The sequence below is a fragment of the Chlorocebus sabaeus genome, chromosome 14 (genome assembly GCF_047675955.1).
Source record: "Chlorocebus sabaeus isolate Y175 chromosome 14, mChlSab1.0.hap1, whole genome shotgun sequence".
NCBI classification, from domain to species: Eukaryota; Metazoa; Chordata; class Mammalia; order Primates; family Cercopithecidae; genus Chlorocebus; species Chlorocebus sabaeus.
The window spans coordinates 43,160,812-43,179,697 of NC_132917.1; the positions used below are offsets into that span (position 1 = coordinate 43,160,812).

At 39.3% G+C, this 18,886-nt stretch overlaps 1 protein-coding gene across 9 annotated transcripts in view; it reads right to left on the reverse strand.

Annotated features, from left to right (window-relative positions):
* THADA (THADA armadillo repeat containing) overlaps window positions 1–18,886 on the reverse strand; it is a 351,338-nt gene that overhangs the window by 145,903 nt on the left and 186,549 nt on the right. For all 9 annotated transcript variants that reach the window (XM_073022941.1, XM_038006864.2, XM_073022942.1 and 6 more), the window contains one exon: window positions 17,853–18,021. In XM_073022941.1, the coding sequence (XP_072879042.1) occupies window positions 17,853–18,021 (169 nt within the window). The remainder of the gene's footprint in view (window positions 1–17,852; window positions 18,022–18,886) is intronic.

An 18,886-nucleotide genomic window follows, 5' to 3' on the forward strand; every position in this document is an offset into this window, starting at 1 on the left:
ACAGACTCACCACATGACCCAGCAATCTGCTAGGTACTTACCCAACTGATTTAAAAACTTATGTTCACATAAAAACCAACTTACAAGTATGTATAGTACCTTTCTTCATAACCGCACCAAAGTGGGAGCAACCAAAATGTCCCTCAATAGGTGAACGGGGTAAACAAACTTGGTATATCCATAAAATGAAACAGTATTCAGCAACACAAAGAAGCTGTGGCTTCAATATGGATGAATATTAAATGTATTTTGCTAACTGAAAGAAGCCAGAATGAAAAGGTTATACATATTTTATGATTTCACTCACATGACATTCTAGAAAGGGCAAAAGCACTGGATGGAAAAATCAGTGGTTGCCAGAGGTTTGTGGAAATAGGAATGCTTAGGTGAACTACAGGAAATTTTTTAGGGTGTGGAACTAACCTATATGATATTGTAGTGGTGGGTACAGGATCCTATATACTGGTTAAAATGCACAGAACTTTATAGTACAAAGACTAAAGTTTAATGTATGCAAATTTTAAAAAAATCAACCAGGAGATCAGGACAAAAGAACCCAATTGTGGGAAAGAATCTAATTGTGTTCTACAAATAATTTTGAAAAATGATGTTCTAACTAGAAGCTGTAAGACTAAAGACAAAAGAAATGTATATACAGTATTCTAGTAGGTAAGGTTTTTTTCTCCCATTAGTATGGGTTAAAAATTCTGAAACATCTGTGCAACTATACTAGGACTCGAGGAAATAAATGAGTAGTAGATGACAGGAGCTAGGTTTCTCACTGTTGGACAAAGGTTACAGATATGCAAGTCAGAAAGCTAAAATGAACCACGTAGTACTGGAGTCGAGTCAAAGACATCAGTATGAACTCTTGTTTAGTTTAAATACAGTTGCAGAAGGACAGAAACAGAAATAGACATGTGTGCATAAATGGGTTAGTATACATATATGTATTTCCTAGCTCTGTCCACTGAGAGGGCCTAGAAAAGATAACACCCCAGTAGCCATGAGCATACTCAGTGCCCCAATCTTGGTTTCGAATATCATTCTCCAATAAAAGAAACCAGGTCTCCTTGGAGAAATGACTATTTCTATATGTAGAAAAGGGAATATACAAGGTGAGACTAGAACATCTTGTGCCAGAAAGGAAGAAAAATGGCTGGGTGTGGTGGCTCACGCCTGTAATCCCAGCACTTTGGGAAATTGAGGCTGGTAGATCACCTGAGGTCAGGAGCTCGAGACCAGCCTGGCCAACATGACGAAACCCTGTCTCTATGAAAAATACAAAATTAGCTGGGTATGGTGGTGCACACCTCTAGTCCCAGCGACTTGGGAGGTTGAGACAGGAGAATCACTTGAACCTGGGAGGCAGAGACTGCAGTGAGCTGAGATCGCGCCACTGCACTCCAGGCTGGGCGAGACAGAGTGAGACTTTGTCAAAAAAAAAAAAAAAAAAAAGGAAGAAAAACAAACTGAAAGGATGAAAGCATGTCAAAGGCACCCAGGAGCCAACCTGAAAGAGCTCCCAATAGCTAAAACTGAAGCTGAAATAACTGGAGCAACAAAATAAATAATGTAATACTGGATTACAACCCAAAGTACAAAATAAATATCTGTGAGTCCATACTGATTGAAATAAATGATTGAACAAATAAATAAATGGGAGAGAAGAGACAAATTTTCCACAGAGAATTCAAAATAAGTAATGTCAATACACCCCCCACTCAACTTCAGGAGGTGAAGCTCAACTTCCTTCTCCCAACCCCCTGAGTGTGGGCTGCACTTAGTGATTTGATTCCAAAGAGTAGAGTATGGAAAAGACAGGAGAGGAAAGTAGCTCCACAGTGGAGAAATCTGGCAAACACAACTTCTCAGCCATGTGATTAACATTAACATCAACAGTGATAAGTCTTTTTTTTGGATGGAGTCTTATTCTGTCCCGCAGGCTGGTGTGCAGTGGCATGATCTTGGCCATAAGTGGCATGAACCTCCACCTCCTGGATTCAAGTGATTCTTCTGTCTCAGCCTCCTGAGTGGCTGAGATTACAGGTGTGCGCCACCACGCTCGGCTAATTTTTGTATTTTTAGTGAAGATAGGGTTTGACCATGTTGGCTGTGCTGGTCTCAAACTCCTGATCTCAAGTGCTCTGCCCGCCTTGGCCTCCCAAAGTGCTGGGATTATGACGTGAGCCACTGCGCCTAGCCAGTGATAAGTCATATTGATAGCATGTACCCTGGATATGACATGAAGATAATGGCAAACCACCTCAGTGATCTTTCTCCCAAAAACCCATACTCCTAGTCTAACCATTAAAAAAATAAACAAGCCCAAATTGAGGAACTTCCTACAAAATATCTGACCAGTAGTCCTCAAAACTGTTAACACCATCAAAAACATGAAAAAAGCATGAGAAACTGTCACAGACCAGAAGAGTCTAAGGAGATATGACATCTAAATGTAATGTGGTAACCTGGATGGGATCCTGGAACAGAAAAAAGACAGCAGGTGAAAACTCGTGAAATCTGAATAAAGTGTGTGGTGTTAATAATAATGTACCAATTACTTCCTTAGCCATGACAAATGTTGCATACTAACGTAAGACAGTAACAACGGGAGAAACTAGGTGAGGGGTGCACAGAAACTTTCTGTATTATCTTAGTAACTTTTCAGTACACATAAAACTATTCTTAAGAAGTTTATTTAAAATGAGACAGTGACTATCAGATTGCATACTGAAACAAAATCAGATATATGTTCTTTACGAGAGACAACTAAAACTTAGAAAGACAGAAAGAATGAACATAAAAGATAAAAAAGATATTCAAGAAATACCAAGCAAATCACCATACCAGTACCAGACAAAACTAGAATTTAAGCCAAAAGGCATTAACAGTTATAAAAGAGGAAAATATTTAATGATAAAAGGAACAATTCTCCTTAAAAAGCATTACAATCATAAAGATTCTAGCCACTTCACGGATACTGCTTCTAACTGCTGCACCAAAATGTATAGAATTAAAAAAGAAATAAGACAAATTCACGTATAGGAGCTTTTGACACACTGCTTATAAAATGACAGATTAAGCAGGTTTTAAAAATCAGTAAGAGTATAGAAGATATAAGTAACACAACAGTCTTCCAAGCACACAATTCACAAACTACCACACTACCATACCACAAAAATGGCCTCAAAAAATTCTCAAAGAAGGAATATAATTGTAGATTATGTTCTCTGGCCACAAAATAACATTATAACAAAACTTAACAATATGACCTCAACATCAATGTTTAAATTTCAAAAAATAATCAATGGGTTAAAAATAAAATATGAAAATTCTCAACTATTTAAAAGTGGACAACAATGAAAGCACCGTGTATGAACTCTTATGGGATGGGACTAAAACGGCATTAAATGAACATTTATGGCTCTAAATATACATATTGAAAGAGAAGAAATAATAAAAGATGCATCTCACCACACAGAGATGACAATATCAAAATTGTTCTTGGAAAAGCGAATCAAACCAATCAACCTGGGGCTCACTATATGCTTAGTAATAGGTGTTTTGGAGACAGAGCGTAAGTAAGACACAATCCCCGCTCTCCATGAGTTCACCATCTTCTTGGTGAAACAAAGAATTAGGTGATAGCTAGAACACAAAGCTATATATCACTTACAGTATTAAGGGTTATCATCAGCATTTTAAGCTAACATACCAGATAATTAGCATCACACCAATCTCCCTGTTGGTCATAGAAACAAAGGCATAACCAATCACTGAATGTTAGGTTCAGTTGGTCCAACCATCTAGCTACTAGCTGGGAGCCCCAGTACAGCATCCTGAAAAAGGCTCATCTGAATTAGTACTTAAACATTAATGAACATAGGAGTTTAACTGGGGATCTTGTGAAAATGTAGATTCTAATTCAAGAGGGTTGAGGTGGCCTAAGATTCTGCATTTCCAACCAGTTCTAAGCAATGCCGATTCTGTGGTCCAGCACCACACTTTGAGTGACAAGGTTCTCTAAACTGTGCCTGACCTCGGGAAATGAGTGCTTACTAACACTCCACAGCAACCTATTGCACCTATGAAAGGTTGATCATTTTTTTTTTTTTTTAAAGTGAAAGATGTTGTCAATTCTTAAATATATACAAAAATACCAAAAATATTCCCTTGAACACAAATTCTTTGGCAGACTTTTTGGAGTTATTTTGCTTCTTTTTTTAACTGAAATTTTAGATGTTTTTAGGCCTCTACCATCACTCCTGGTCTAACTTCTAACACACACACACAGGTTAACCCCCATCTCAGTTTCTCTATATGATTTTTAAAATGACCAAACTTACTCTGATCAATGCAGTGATAGTAAGAGTTAACTTCTGAAATGGATAGACAACTGAAAATTATGCATCTCTACTCATGCTCTCATTCGGGAGGGAGAAGTAAAAATTTAGAGAAACAACAAAGGAGGAAAAGCTAGGACAAGGGGAGAGTAACAAAGTAAATCATACATTTTTCCAGAATAGATGAAATGATGATCTTCAAGACATGTTTACTGAACAATATAGTCCTTCTTCTCCAATGAGGCCGTTGAGCTCTTGGGGAGGGGCAAGGGCATGAGTAAGAGCCTACCACAGCTTAGGGATTACAGGCCAGGGGACACTGTTACTGATTTTCTTCAGAACCCTACCCAACTCAGTACCCCTTTGAGTTGGTGGGTGTGGATTGTAATTACATTTCTAATTTACTCTAAGAGTTTCCTTTGAAGAACACCAATTCAAATTTCTAGCATCTTTTTCCTAAATGTACATATTGAACACACATATCTGTATGTTCAATCATGAATTTTAATAAATTACTGCCTTGTATCTCTGTTCTCTATATGCACATCTAAAAAACGGACCTGATGACTATTTCAATTTTATCTCAAACTGATCAATGCATACTTCTTTTCAGTATAAGAAAAATTTGTGGCTGGATGCAGTGGAACATGTCTGTAATCCCAGCACTTTGGGAGGCTGAGGCGGGAGAATTGCTTCAGCCCAAGAATTCAAGACCAGCCTAGGCAACACAGTTGTGACTCCATCTCTACAAAAAATTAAATTAAAATAAATAAATAAACAAAATTAAAAAACAGTTTGGAGGCCAGGTGCAGTGCCTCACGCCTGTAATTCCAGCACTTTGGGAGGCCCAAGACAGGCAGATCACCTGAGGTCAGGAGTTCTAGATAAGCCTGGCTAACATGGTGAAATGCCATCTCCACTAAGAATACAAAAATCAGCCATGTGTGGTGGTGCACGCCTGTAGTCCCTGCTATTTGGGAGGCAGAGTTTGCAGTGAGCCAACATCTCACTACTGCTCTCCAGCCTAGGTGACAAAGTGAGACTCTGTCTCAAAAAACACGAAAAACAAAAACAAAAAATCCCACACACAAAAAAAAAAACCCAAAAAACAATTTGGTAATTGGACAAGTAAATGTCTCACATATTTGAAAAAATCAATTATAAAGCAGGAAACTGAAACTGCATTTCAGAAACATGTTAGATATAAAAATGACTATATATCCTGTAATCTAAGAAGAAAGGGCAAGCATAAAGTCTAAAAGTCTATCTGCTATAAATGGACTAAAATTTACATGTAAAACTCATCTTACTATGTAAATTTTTTTTAAAGGCTTAAGAAGTGAATAAGAAAAAAAAAGTGTCAAACAGCACATGTAAAATGTTAATTATACTGATCTCTTTGAAGATTAACAAAGGTGATGGAATTTTCTGGCACTTGTAAACTCTTCAAAGTCACAACTTTAAAAAAACCTCTTAAATCCATTTGATATTAAAAAAAAAAAAACTCCAAACAAACAATCTTAGACCCTTTTTAGAAATATAATTCTCAGGAAGCTAATGAAAAATGTCCCCCCACCAGAAATTTTACTTTGTAAAGATTAAAAAGGCATCCCAAATAGAAAAATGAGCAAGATTCTAAATACTTATTCCATATGAACGTGGGTCCATCAGTAAAACATCTGATATCTGATGCCTATACACACCTCAACAACTGCTTCAGAGAGCTACCAGTTCAAGACTATAACACACAACCCACTAATAAGGATAAAAAAGTGGAGGACGAAGCAGGAAGGCAACGTTTGGCAAAAAAGGTAAACATTTGCAAGTACAAATTCATACCTCAATAATCCCATTCACTTGATGTAGAGAAGGCACAAAATATGCATGCTATTGACAGTAACAAGAGAAATTCAAGTAAGATTTAACTTATGTTTTTTCAAACATATGCCTTTGTCCAAAACAGAAAGACAATATAATTATATTTAATATACTAGATGTAGTTTTCCTTTTTTTCCCCCAAATAGACAAAGAAAAACACGTGTAAGAATGATTTGACAATTTCTAAAAGCAATAATAAGGATATGTTTTTAAAAGTCTTATTTGTATGCGTCATACTACTTTCAGAGTCAAGTGACAGATTTACTACTGACTTTGACATTTACATATATGACATCTATATAATATTTAAGGTCCTTTAAAAAATCTTAACATAATTACGGGCTGGGTGCGGTGGCTCACGCCTATAATCCTAGCACTTTAGGAGGCTGAGGCGGATGGACTACCTGAGGATGGGAGTTCAAGACCAGCCTGGCCAACATGGTGAAACCCCGTCTCTACTAAAAAATGCAAAAAATAGCCAGAGGCAGTGGCACACACCTGTAATTCCAGCTACTCGGGAGGCTGAGGCGGAGGTTGCAGTGAGCCAAGATCACGCCACTGCACTCTAGTCTGGGCTACAGAGTGAGACTTTCTCTCAAAAAAAAAAAAAGCATAATTACTATCTCCACCATGTATTTTCAGTACCCATTAGATTTATCCACCAGTTTCCTTTCTGAGGTCTGAATCTGGGAATATGGACAAAGTTTTATGCTTAACTCAAAGAAAAAATTTTTATGTTCTGGGTTAAGTTTTCAGCAGAACCTCTTGTTCTTAGAGAAGATTCATTCACACAGCCTCTTGTCCCCAACCCAAGAGAAGATCAATGAAATAGACAGCAACTGTACCTGGCAATTCATCAGTGCTTCAAGTAAAGAAGTGATAAAATTTTAATTATGTGTTATTTTCCGAAGCTTCCTTAGGTAAATAGAAACTAGAATTTTATTATGCTTTCTGACTCTGGGGAGGGCAGAATTCAGTTTCAGCTATATATCATGAAAGTGGATCAGAAACAGGTTGGAACAAGGACATGAAGCACGCTATAAGCAGCTACGATTTTAAAAGTGAGCTGGCTTATATGTTCACAACACTTTTCCAGTAGAAAGAGAGAGAGGGAGGAAGGAAAGCGCCTCCTTAGTGATTCCAGTCTGAGTTTTGCATCCCCCCACCTTTTCATTTATGCCTATGCATGGCTCACTGTAGAATGCTGAGCCACAACTTCTGCCTGGGTCAGGAACGGTTTCTTTTGTGGTTGCTGGTATTTAAAAGAGCTGTATCATGCCTTATCCCACAGGATAATGGGGAAAATCCATAGGTACCATGGAACAAAGGTTCTCAACAAGCTGCCCCCGCCTCCGCCCCCTGCCTCCCCAGAGGACATACAGAAATGTCTAGAGACATTTTTGGTTGTTGTTGTTGTCACAAATGAAGGAGGGGTGCTACCAAACACACCACATTGCACAAGGCAGCCACCCACAACAAAGAATGTCAAGAGTGCCGAGGCTGAGAAACCCTGCCACAGAAGCAAAGGGTGAAGTGGGTAGCAATACTGAGAAATGCAAGAATGTCATGAACAATAATATGGTCTAAAATAGGAAAAGACTTGTATTACTTATTTAAACTTTCCTTTAGGCCTGTGTGTTGATTTTACTTCAGGCCTCGGGTGGCTGCCAAATTGGCTATACTCAACCACAGTGCTTTTAAATGGTCAGCTGTGTCCTTAGTAACTCAAATATGTTGGGTGCCATAAATATATCTAAGAACTATAGCACAAGTACATAAACTGTGCAATCTCAAATATCCTACCCTAATAAAAACAAAGGTATTACTTTTTGTCTATTCCATCTGCATACACTAAAAACACGTAACAACAAATAATACTATTTTTATTGGATGAGAACTACCAAACAAATCCCTTCACATTATGGGACCACATACCATCAGATATTTTACAGGGATTCTAGGAAATGACAAAAGTCTGACAGTGTGCCCAGTGTGAGATGTTTTGTTGTGTTGTATAATTTTTAAAGTATACTCAGAATTATCTTCAGTCATATGAAGTCTCAGACAATAAGAGTGGAATGGCTTGGAGGGGATGGAAAGCATGACTTCCAAGATGGAAAAAAAAAAACTTGGAATGTGCTAGATTAACCTATCTAGGAGGATCCTGTATCTCCTTTCACTTTATGAACTTCAAATTTCTCCCTTCTCATGATAAAAAGAGTCCTTTGTCTCAGACAGCGTGAGACACTGATTTCTCAAGTTTCCGGTGGGGTCTGAGGGAGAGGATGTAATTCAAAGCAAAACAGGTGCAAGGAATAACAACCTGATAGGCAGGAACTCTGCTCTTAAAAATCTGAGCTAACCTCAGCTCTTATAATCTTTAACATGATCTACAGGAAGGCAGAGAACACAGTGACTGACTGGAGGAACCTCTCTGTGAAATATGATAACAACGTAAAGTCAAAATTGCTGAAAATGGACTTATTTCTCTTATGCACTCACTTATCAACAGGAATCCTCACGTTTTACAGTATTATTTCAATTACAACATTAATTTTTTTAAACACAGTTTTCTTTAGCTCAAGGTCTTTTACTCATCATCTACATCAGAGATTCTTACATTTTTAATCATAACTCCCTCCACCCCCCACCCATAGCAGTGGTGGTGGCAGCAGCAGCAAGTATTAATAATAGCAACTAACACTTACTGAGCATTTACTATATACCAGAGACCTTGCTACCCACTTTCCACATATTAACTCACTTAATCTTCACAGCCACCCTATGAGGTCATTTTATTTTCTCATTTACAGAAGAAGTGGAGGCACAGAAATTAAGTAACTCACCCAAAATAGCACAGAAAGTAAGCAACAGAGCTAGGATCTAGAGGGAGACAAGCTGGCTCCAGAGCCCGCTCTTACCTACTACCTGAAAGGACCTCTCTGAGCACATGCTTCCAGCTTTTGTGTACTTACTAACTTAGAAATTATATACTACTCTATTAATACATTATGTACATTACATATCAAACGTAAAATAATAGCTAAAAGCCAGGTACACCTGTAGTCTCAGCTACTCTGGAGGCTGAGGCAGGGGGACCACTGAGCCTGGGAGTTCAAGGCCAGCCTATGCACCACAGCGATACCCTAGTCTCTAACAATAACCATAATAATAATAAAAAAGGATGCGACAAAATAAATAACACACTAACGTATTCTTCCACATATGTTATTGTCTTGCAAACCCCACTTTGAAGGCTACAGGCCTACAGAGCCCAAACTGCTTGGCCCAGCATTTGTGGTCTCTCACATGTTGACCTGCACCCACCCTGCCATTCACACATCCTCTCTCCTTGACACAACAGGCTGATTTGCTCATTGCCTCCTGCAAACACTTTCTGATGCCCTCCTCCATGCCTGGGCTCATACCATGTCCCTTGCCTCAAAAACAGAAAGCTAGTTTCAAGGTTTATCCCAAGGCCCAATGTTCCCCTGAAACCTCTGATCTCTCCAGTCCATCCTGGTCTTGCCTCTCAGATGTGTGATCTCGGCCATATGCTTGGTGCATGTAACATGTAGCCATGTATTTCTGGGTAACTGTCTGCAGTGTCAATGGTTTATTTTCCAGGTAGCTCATAAGTTTCTTGAGAGCAGGGAATATGCTATAAATTTTCTTTGTATCCTCCATAGTACCTGACATAGTATGATGTACTTAACTTCTCAATAAATATTTGCTAAACAGAAGAATAAACATTCTCCACATTTACTCTACATCTCTAAGGCCCAGGTCCAGAGGGTTAAGGTAAATGTCATACTAGAAAGCAGAGAAAGTAATATGACGGATACTTTGCTCTTTGCCTAAGCTCATCAGAACCATGACAGATTGACCTTATTCACTATGATTCCAGATGAAAAGGACCTCAGAGTCCCCAGCAATTCTGGCATCTATAGTATGATGAGCTCACTTTAGGGAGCTCTTAAGTTTCTAAAGTAATGGCATCCTTCCTGGCCTTGTTTATCCACTACTGCCCACTCTACTGGCACTTTCCTACGGGTAAAGATAGTCTCAAACATGCAATTGGTATACCTGCTTACAGATATCTGCAGCCAGCAGTTTCAGACGAAAAGATGTCCACCCTTTACCTTTACTCAAAAAACAAGAAAGTTTTCCCATGTCCTGTGATGTGATATAATTTGCTCAAACGTTGTTTCCAATGATGACTATTCTGACATGCCAACTGCCCTCCTCTCCTATCTATTCCTGATTCCCCTTAGCCTACTCGTTCTTTTGTCTGCAGCAACGATTACTTTCTAACAAACTATCTAATTTACTTATTATATTTACTATAATAAGTTCTGATATGTTTTACTCTTGCTGCTGGAATATAAGTGCACTGAAAGCAGTAATCTTGGAGGGCAAGGATGTGTCTCTTCTGTTCTCTGATGTAGTCTAAGCACCCAAAACAGTGCTTGGCACGTGCTCAATTAGCAGTTGTCAAATGAATGAATAAACAGATGGATATCAAGTCCCATTTTGCCCACAATCCCGAAGGCCCCAGAGAGAATCCTTCTCGCCTGACAATATTCCTTGTCTTCACCCAGAGAAGCAGTGTACAGAGAAGCAGTATACAGAGTTTCTTATACAGAGAAGCAGTATAGTACAGTGGTTAACTACACAAGCTCAAAAGCTTCAAACAACCCTAAGCTTGAATCCCAGTTTTAATCTTGCATAACTTTAGTGAAATCTCACAACCCCTCCTGTTCTCAGTTTTCTCACCAGTAGGATGGGAATAACACCTATCCTCCAGAAGAGGCTCTGGAGGAACTCAGTGACTGGTACATCACACACACGCTCTCGCACTAAATATATATATATATATATATACTTCCTCTTTTTGCTATTAATTCCCCTACACTAATCAACTGACAAATCTCTAAGTTCCACATGCCCCTGACTGATACTCTGAGTTCTGAGCACTTCAAAGCAGCAGTACATTGCCTGGGGAATAATGACAGTGCAGTACAGTCAATGCTCCAGAACCTGGCAGCTAAGAGCTGTCTCCAACACCCAGCAAAAGCTCCCTAAGTAACAGACACTAAATAAAAGCTTTTGGATGTTTATAAGGAAGGGATTAATTCATCTTCAAAAGTAGCATTTTAATTAAAAATGACTTTTCTGGGCTTATATCCAGAAAGGAATATATTGCCAAAAGGTAAGATTTAACAAGGTTTAGTTCTTTCTTCAGGTTTGTTTTTTTTAAGAGTCCAGTGCTTCCCAATCCTTTTCACATCAAGGCACACATAGAAAGTAATCTTTCTTTGGCACTCTGGGATAAAACCGACGATGCTGCTCCCAGCTGCAGGTGACTGCCTAGAGGCTCCAGCCCTGCCAGGCCACACTCAGACTCCCTGAGAGCTGAAGGAATCGATAAATACCTTGGCACATCCATAGCCACACCACTGGAGAAACTCTGCCTTAACACTTTTTGGACTGAGGACCTTTCTAGCAACTTAGATTTTTCTCCTTTCACACTAACACAAGTTCTCAAAAAGAAAGAATAAATCTGGCCACCTGACAAAAGTGAGCATTTTCTTCAAATGATGACTCATTCCAGAAAAAAAGCACACAGACCAGAAATCCACCTATAACTTACAACATCAGCATAGTTTCACGCTTTTCTTTTTGATTTTCCATTCTGAAATAATATTTTCGAGGCATAAAACAAACAACAATGGAGATGGTCAATATCTTAGGTCGCCAAATGGAATCTATCAAGAAATGTTCCATTTCTGGACAGCTGGACCATTTTATGTTTCACAATTTTGTACTTTTAAGAAATACAAATGATATTAAAATTCTTAAAGCACTAAGACATTGTCTCATGTGATTACATTTTTAAGATGGAAATGATAGTTCTTTTATATTTAATCACAAATTTTGATGTAACAGCAATATTAATAGAAATATATATACATATCTTTTCTATAAATGTTCATTTGCTTCCTTATTTAAGAAACTCCAGTAGAGTTGACACTTAAGGCTACCTCTGTCACTGATTTTCTACTTGCTTCCACTGCTCCCGTCTGTAGCATAGACTGAAGGGCAGTTGGTACCATCCCTGCTTCTTGCACAGTGATTCCTTCATACAACTAGCTGGCCGAATTAGCCTACCTTTACTTCTTTGTTTTCTGGTTTTCTTCCCGTAAAGGTAATGCCAAGGTCTACTCCAATTTCGGTCTTCATGTGTCCCATCCAGCCCAACACTACTGTTCCCATCATGTAAAGATTCTGACCCTATAGCAAACACAGAGTATATTGGGATGTTCCAGACTCAAGCAGAAATGGCCTCAGTTTCAGTCTCCTTTTATGCCTGATGCCCTGTCTGGCATTGTATCTTCTGTCTCCTCTTCATTTCTGTTACTCATATGATCCCTGGTCCCTGAGGCCTCACTTGGCTTCTAATCCACAGCTCTCTTTAAGTTTGCCTCAAAGGCAAACTCCTTATGTTTTCACCAGTGCCTAGAACAGGGTAAGCAAGCTACAGTGTCTGCTGAATTAAATTCAGTCCTGACCAACTTCTCATGGTCCTATCAGTTCCTAGATCTAGGATCCGTAACTCCTATGGTTACCCAAGTTTGAGAGGTTTTGTCAGACCCTTAAGGATGATAGAAGGTATGGCAACTATGGACTTGGCTATAGGCCACGTCCCAAGGGAGGATCTGTATTTCCAGATACAGATTTAGTAGCATTAAATGGAAGACCAAAGAGAAATGATGACAGAGAGATGAGTGGAGAGGGAAGGGTACAATATACCTTTTACGGGTCACAGCTTCTCTGGGTTTCACTGACTTCTTCTGTCTCAATAACACAAATAGATTTACTTTGTTTCCACTGTATCATAACATACTAAATTAGATTTAAGGGGAGCAACTGAGTGATAAAGTTTATCTTTAGATGGATTCTTGGTTTCTTCTCCTTAGCCATAAAAAGTTGTTATTCGCATCCGAGGCAGCACATTCTAAAGAAAATAGGAACACAGGCTTTGGAGTTTAATATGTTATCTCAGCCGGGCACGGTGGCTCATGCCTGTAATCCCAACACTTTGGGAGGCTGAGGTAGGGGGATCACTTGAGGTCAGGAGTTCCATACCAGCCTGGCCAACATGGTGAAACCCAGTCTCTACTAAAAACACAAAAATTGGCCAGGCGTGGTGGCGGGCGCTTGTAATCCAAGCTACTCAGGAGGCTAAGGCAGGAGAATTGCTTAAACCCAGGAGGCAGAGGTTGCAGTGAGCTGAGATGGCGCCACTGCACTCTAGCCTGGGCGACAGAGTGAGACTCTGTCTCAAAAGGAAAAAAAAAAAAAAAAAAAAAAAAAAAAAGAGCTAAATTAAAGAGCAATAGATCACCTTTTATTTGTACATAACAACAACAACAACAAAAACCCAAAATAGACAAGAAATGAAAAAACGGAAAATTCAAACTCTTATTTCAAATGGTACACATTTTCTTATGAATTACCCAGAATGTGAGTTAAGTACCCAAGAATCAGAATAAACCCTTCCTCATGATTGTTGGCCTCTTATATTGAGCTCCTCCTCAATATAAGAATTTTCTGAACTCCAATATGATCTCTTGAGAGTGATAAGCAACCTAGTAATAATGTTAAGTCCCCAACATGAAGAGTTTCAGCAACAAAAACAGAAGGTTAATTCTACTTAAAAGACACAGCAGCCCTGCTAGTGATGTTCCCAAATGAGGTAATGTCCATGGCTCTTATCTAGCCTTTATTGAGATTTAATGTCATTTACCCCTGGCTCTCATGAATCTGCTGCATAACCTCACCTTTTCTAATGTGTGTTACTTCTAACCATCTCAACACAGCAATTATGAACCTCTGGTTTTTAAAATGATTAAGAAATGAATCCCACATGTTCTTTTTTTGCAAGTGTTATAATTTGAGTCTTTCTTCCATAGTCCCAGAAAATTCAGAGATCAGCATATTTCTTGTTTTCAAGGTATACTATAGAAATACTCTGAGATTCGATATATTTATGTAAACATTTTCAAAGCGGTCAAAATGTATAATTCAAGAAAATGTTCTGTGAAAGAATTTGTTTTCTGACTACAAAATGATTTCCTGCTTTTGAAAAAAATAACAACTTTATATTTACTTAGCTGGCTCTGGAGATCCCATGGAGATGATCATTCCTTTCAATCCCTAACACCTTTTTTCCAGGTGCAGGCTTTTTAATGATTTCAAAGGTAGCTTTATGTGGAGAGGAATCTATAAGATGTAGAAAGGAAAAAGAAAAAGAGCCCTTCCCAACTTAACCCTTTATGCTTTTCCCCAGAAAGAACCACAGGATGGACAGAACTAGGACAACACAAGTGTGACACTCAAATGGACACGCCAGAAAGACTTTCCACATCCCTTTGACTTCTTTTTCTGAACCAGGGTAAACCAACCTTGATAAAGGTAGGAATCTGCCTGACAAACATGAATACGATACCCAACACCCACATTTGCTGGCTTTTATTCAACAAGCCCTTCATCTCACCAACACTTAGGAACAAGAGCAACAGCCACAACAAACCCAGAGTTCTAGGGTTTTACCCTTTCCACAGGATTTCACATTTTATCTAGCAGAAGAAGTAAACTTGAGACTATCAAAAGCAGCCCAGAGGCAGAGCAAAAGACCATGTTTTGTTGCTGGGCAGACTGGTGAAACCCAGCCAGAACTGTCAGTAGTGTGTATGGGAAACAAGGCTGGGAGGCTCATTTGCACAACTGATGAGAGAGCCCAAGAAGCAACTCCAAGCAAACTATTTGGACAAAGTTCAGCCAAGAGTGGATCTTCAGTAAAGAAAATCTGATGGCTTATCCACTTGACAAGCTAGGCCTTCCTTCTAACTCAGATACAGTTTACACTTTGGAAAGGCTGTTCTATATTCCTCATCATTCCAGCCCTGCTCTTTCGAAGAATCAGCAGAGTCTGACACAATCAAGAGATATAAATTTTGAGGCAGAGCAAATAATTTTTGGGTCACAATGGTCCATCTTTAACACCAAGACAATAACCCCTGCCCCTCTCTTCATCACAGGGATGTAGTGAGAACTCAAGGGAGATGAGTGCTCAAGAGCTGATATTAAAGAAACGACCTAAGACCCATAATGTATGTAACATAGACCAGATGATCTCAAACTGCAGTCTAGGGCAGTGCAATCTTTTCAAGAGGTCCCCAGGACAAATTATTTTCAAGTGATGCCAAGAAAATAGTTTCCTCTTTTACTCTCATTCTCTCCTGAGTGTACAGTGGAGTTTGCCAGAGGCTACAAGGTGTGTGAGGATGTCATTATTTTGATGACTAATGCAATATGTACTTGTGAGTCCTCGAGTTTTAATATTTTCTCAAGTTTACTTTTTTTTTTGAGACAGAGTCTCGCTCTGCCGCCCAGGCTGGAGGGCAGTGGCATGATCTCGGCACACTGTAACCTCTGCCTCTGGGGTTCAAGCAATTTTCGTGCCTCATCCTTCCAAGTTGAGTAGCTGGGACTAAAGGCATGGACCACCACACAGTTAATTTATGTATTTTTAGTGGAGATGGGGTTTCTCCATGTTGGCCAGGCTCGTCCTGAATTCCTGGCCTCAAGTGATCTGTTCAGCTCAGCCTCCCAAAGTGCTGGGATTATAGGCATGAGCCACCACACCGGCCTGTCTCAAGTTTACTTTCTAATTGAATATTGATAGAGAAAACTCTCTGGGAGCCGTAATAGCTTTTAAGAGTCTGAAGAGGTCCTGAGACAAATTTGAAAACTGCCAACCTAGAACTTCAGTCCCACCCAAACCAGTAGTTCCCACTCAGGGGCTACCTTCTCACCCACTGGGAGCCTTTATGCTGCTCTCTTTGCATGGGAGACTCCTTCCCTTTCTTTACTTGGCTAACTTCTTCAGTCTCTGCTTAGATGTTGCTTCCTCTGGGACATTTTCCTCAATTTCCCAGAGGAGCCTGGTGGCCCTGCTATGTGTTCACCCAGCACTTAGCGCACTACATTGTGATTGCCTATTTTCTGGTACTTTTTTGTCCTTGGCTCCTTCAAGGCAAAAACTGACTTACTTGCTATTATGACTGTGACACAGTGGTATGTAGTAGGCATTCAGTAAATATTTGTTGAATATAGAAAACAATCAAGGAACGGCCAGGCACAGTGGCTCATGTCCATAATCCCGGCACTTTGGGAGGCCAAGGTGGGCGGATCATTTGAGGTCAGGAGTTCGAGACCAGCCTGGTCAACATGGTGAAACCCAATCTCTACTAAAAATACAAAAATTGGCGACTGTGGGAACAGTGGGGGTGCAGAAAGCTCGTAATTCCAACTTCTCAGAAGGTTGAGGCACAAGAATGGCTTGAACCCAGGAGGCAGAGTTTGCACTGAACCGAGACTACACCACTGCACCCCTGCCTGGGCAACAGAGTAAGACCCTGTCTCAAAAAAAAAAAAAAAAAGAAAAAAGAAAAAGATAGTTCTATCTTGCATTCTTATTACCTAGGGAGAATGAGTTATGAAATAACTAGTTTTCATTATAGTACAGGTTTATTAAAATTAATAATAATAATAATGACTATCTATATATCTTGTGGTGTACCAGGCACTATTCTAAGCATATTGTATGTATTAACTCCCTTAGTGTTCACAGAGTTCCTATGAGGTATATGCTACTATTATCCTTATTTCAAAAATGAAGACATGGATGTATAAGTAATGAGGGGGAGATCTGAGATTCACACCCAGGCTGTCTGGCTCCAGAGTTTCATCTTGTTAATCACTCCAGCCACTGCCTGCCACGTCAGCAGTGTCGATCTCAGGCTTATAACATGTATTGAGATCTCAAGGCCATCTCTCAACTCTGTTCATAAACCGGGAACATGACCTGACATTTATATTCCACCCCTAACCCTATGCCCGTGTGAGCAACTATAGCAGCCATTTGAACACAAGACCTCACCAATACTACCTGTCCTCAAGTTAGGGTTGAAATAGGGCAGTTTCAGTAAAAAGTCTCTTTCTCATTTATTTTTTGTATGTTACTTTTTTCTAGAAGAAATGTTAGGTTAAAAACAATAAACTTGTACATTTGTTCAAAATAATAAGGTTTTTTGGTAGCACAGAGAAAACAGGAAAGGTTCATGTACTAAGGTGCTGTGCCACAGGGCAAACTCTCCCTGATGTGTATAACTCTTCCTGTGCCTCTTAGGTTAACCTTTCTCAAGGTAGCTTTCAGTTTTACTCTGAATAGGTAGTAGCCCAGAATGTTTTGCAGGCATACTTGATGGAAAAGACAAAGTTTTATCTGGCTCACAGAGGTAAGGCCAAGTGGGAGAAAGTATACTGTAGAAAACACGGGATTTATTGCAAAAGATAATCTGAGAGAATCACAATGTAACACTGTAGTGATATTTGGGATGAAAAAAGCATAACTAGGAGATACCTGATCTTTCAGAAGTAGAAAAAAAGTTCTACAAAGTTAAGAGGCTGTGTATCAATCTTCACCAGCTAACAGTACATGAGAAACCAGAGTTCATCTTATGGTGTTTGACAGAAGTCACACAAAGCAACTTTACTTACCTGGAGAAGTGTCCCATGAATACGGTTTTGCCGGAAACACTGGTCAGTGCAGCTGGGGAGTGTGGCCAACAGAGTTCGAATGGTATTAGGAATGTGATCTATCATAACAAATGGGACCAACGCACGAGCTGCCATTTCACGGGAGTGATAGACAGGTGAGTGACCACACCTGGGGAGAAATAAAAACACAAGACCATTCAACAGTCATCTCTACATCTGTCTTTGTATATACTTACATTCTATCTAGCATGGGCTGGAACATTCAGGGGTTAGGGGGAGACAGGAGTTGTTCCTTATTCCAAATGATGTTTTGTATCTGCATTAGTTCTACAGGTGACTTTGCTTTTGTTAAAAACATCGCTAGCATCTATAATTCTTTATCATGGAGATTAAACATAGACAGGCTTGGGAATAACACAATAAACAAGTAGTATCAAAAAACAACTTACTCGTTAACTATTTATTGGGTATTTATGATAAGCAAAAGCACCATGATAAGTGCCATAAAAAATAAGACAGTCACCATTGTCTTTGAAGAGCCCATACTTTGGTTGGCCAGAGGAAAAGTATATTTGAAAAAATGACCAAAAGTACGAGACAGTATAGGAAAAGTGAGAAGCAAGTGACCTTGACATTATGACTATAGAAAATCAGAAGAAGGATGGAACTCAGAAAAGCAAGCATGATTCAAGTAGGCCAAGAAAGATCTGAAGTCATTTCAACCAAGGACAAAGTGGTATAAAGCAAGACTAGAAATACTCAAGGTGTAGGTAGATGTGTTTGAATAATGTAGAGGTTCATGAATAACAGTAAAAGTTAAGGCTGAGAAGTGGGTCAGGCCATACTGGGGAGTGCCACAAAGAGCATAGTACATGGTCTGAACTAATTGTTAAGAGAACAAGAGATGGACCTTCAAATCACCAAATCCTTGCCTCTGGGCTGACTCATACCCAAAGAGCTGGAATAAAAGCCAGTTCTTAAACAGTGAAAGTCCTGGACAAGTGTTATGTTGAGATTCTAGAAAGGTCATTGTA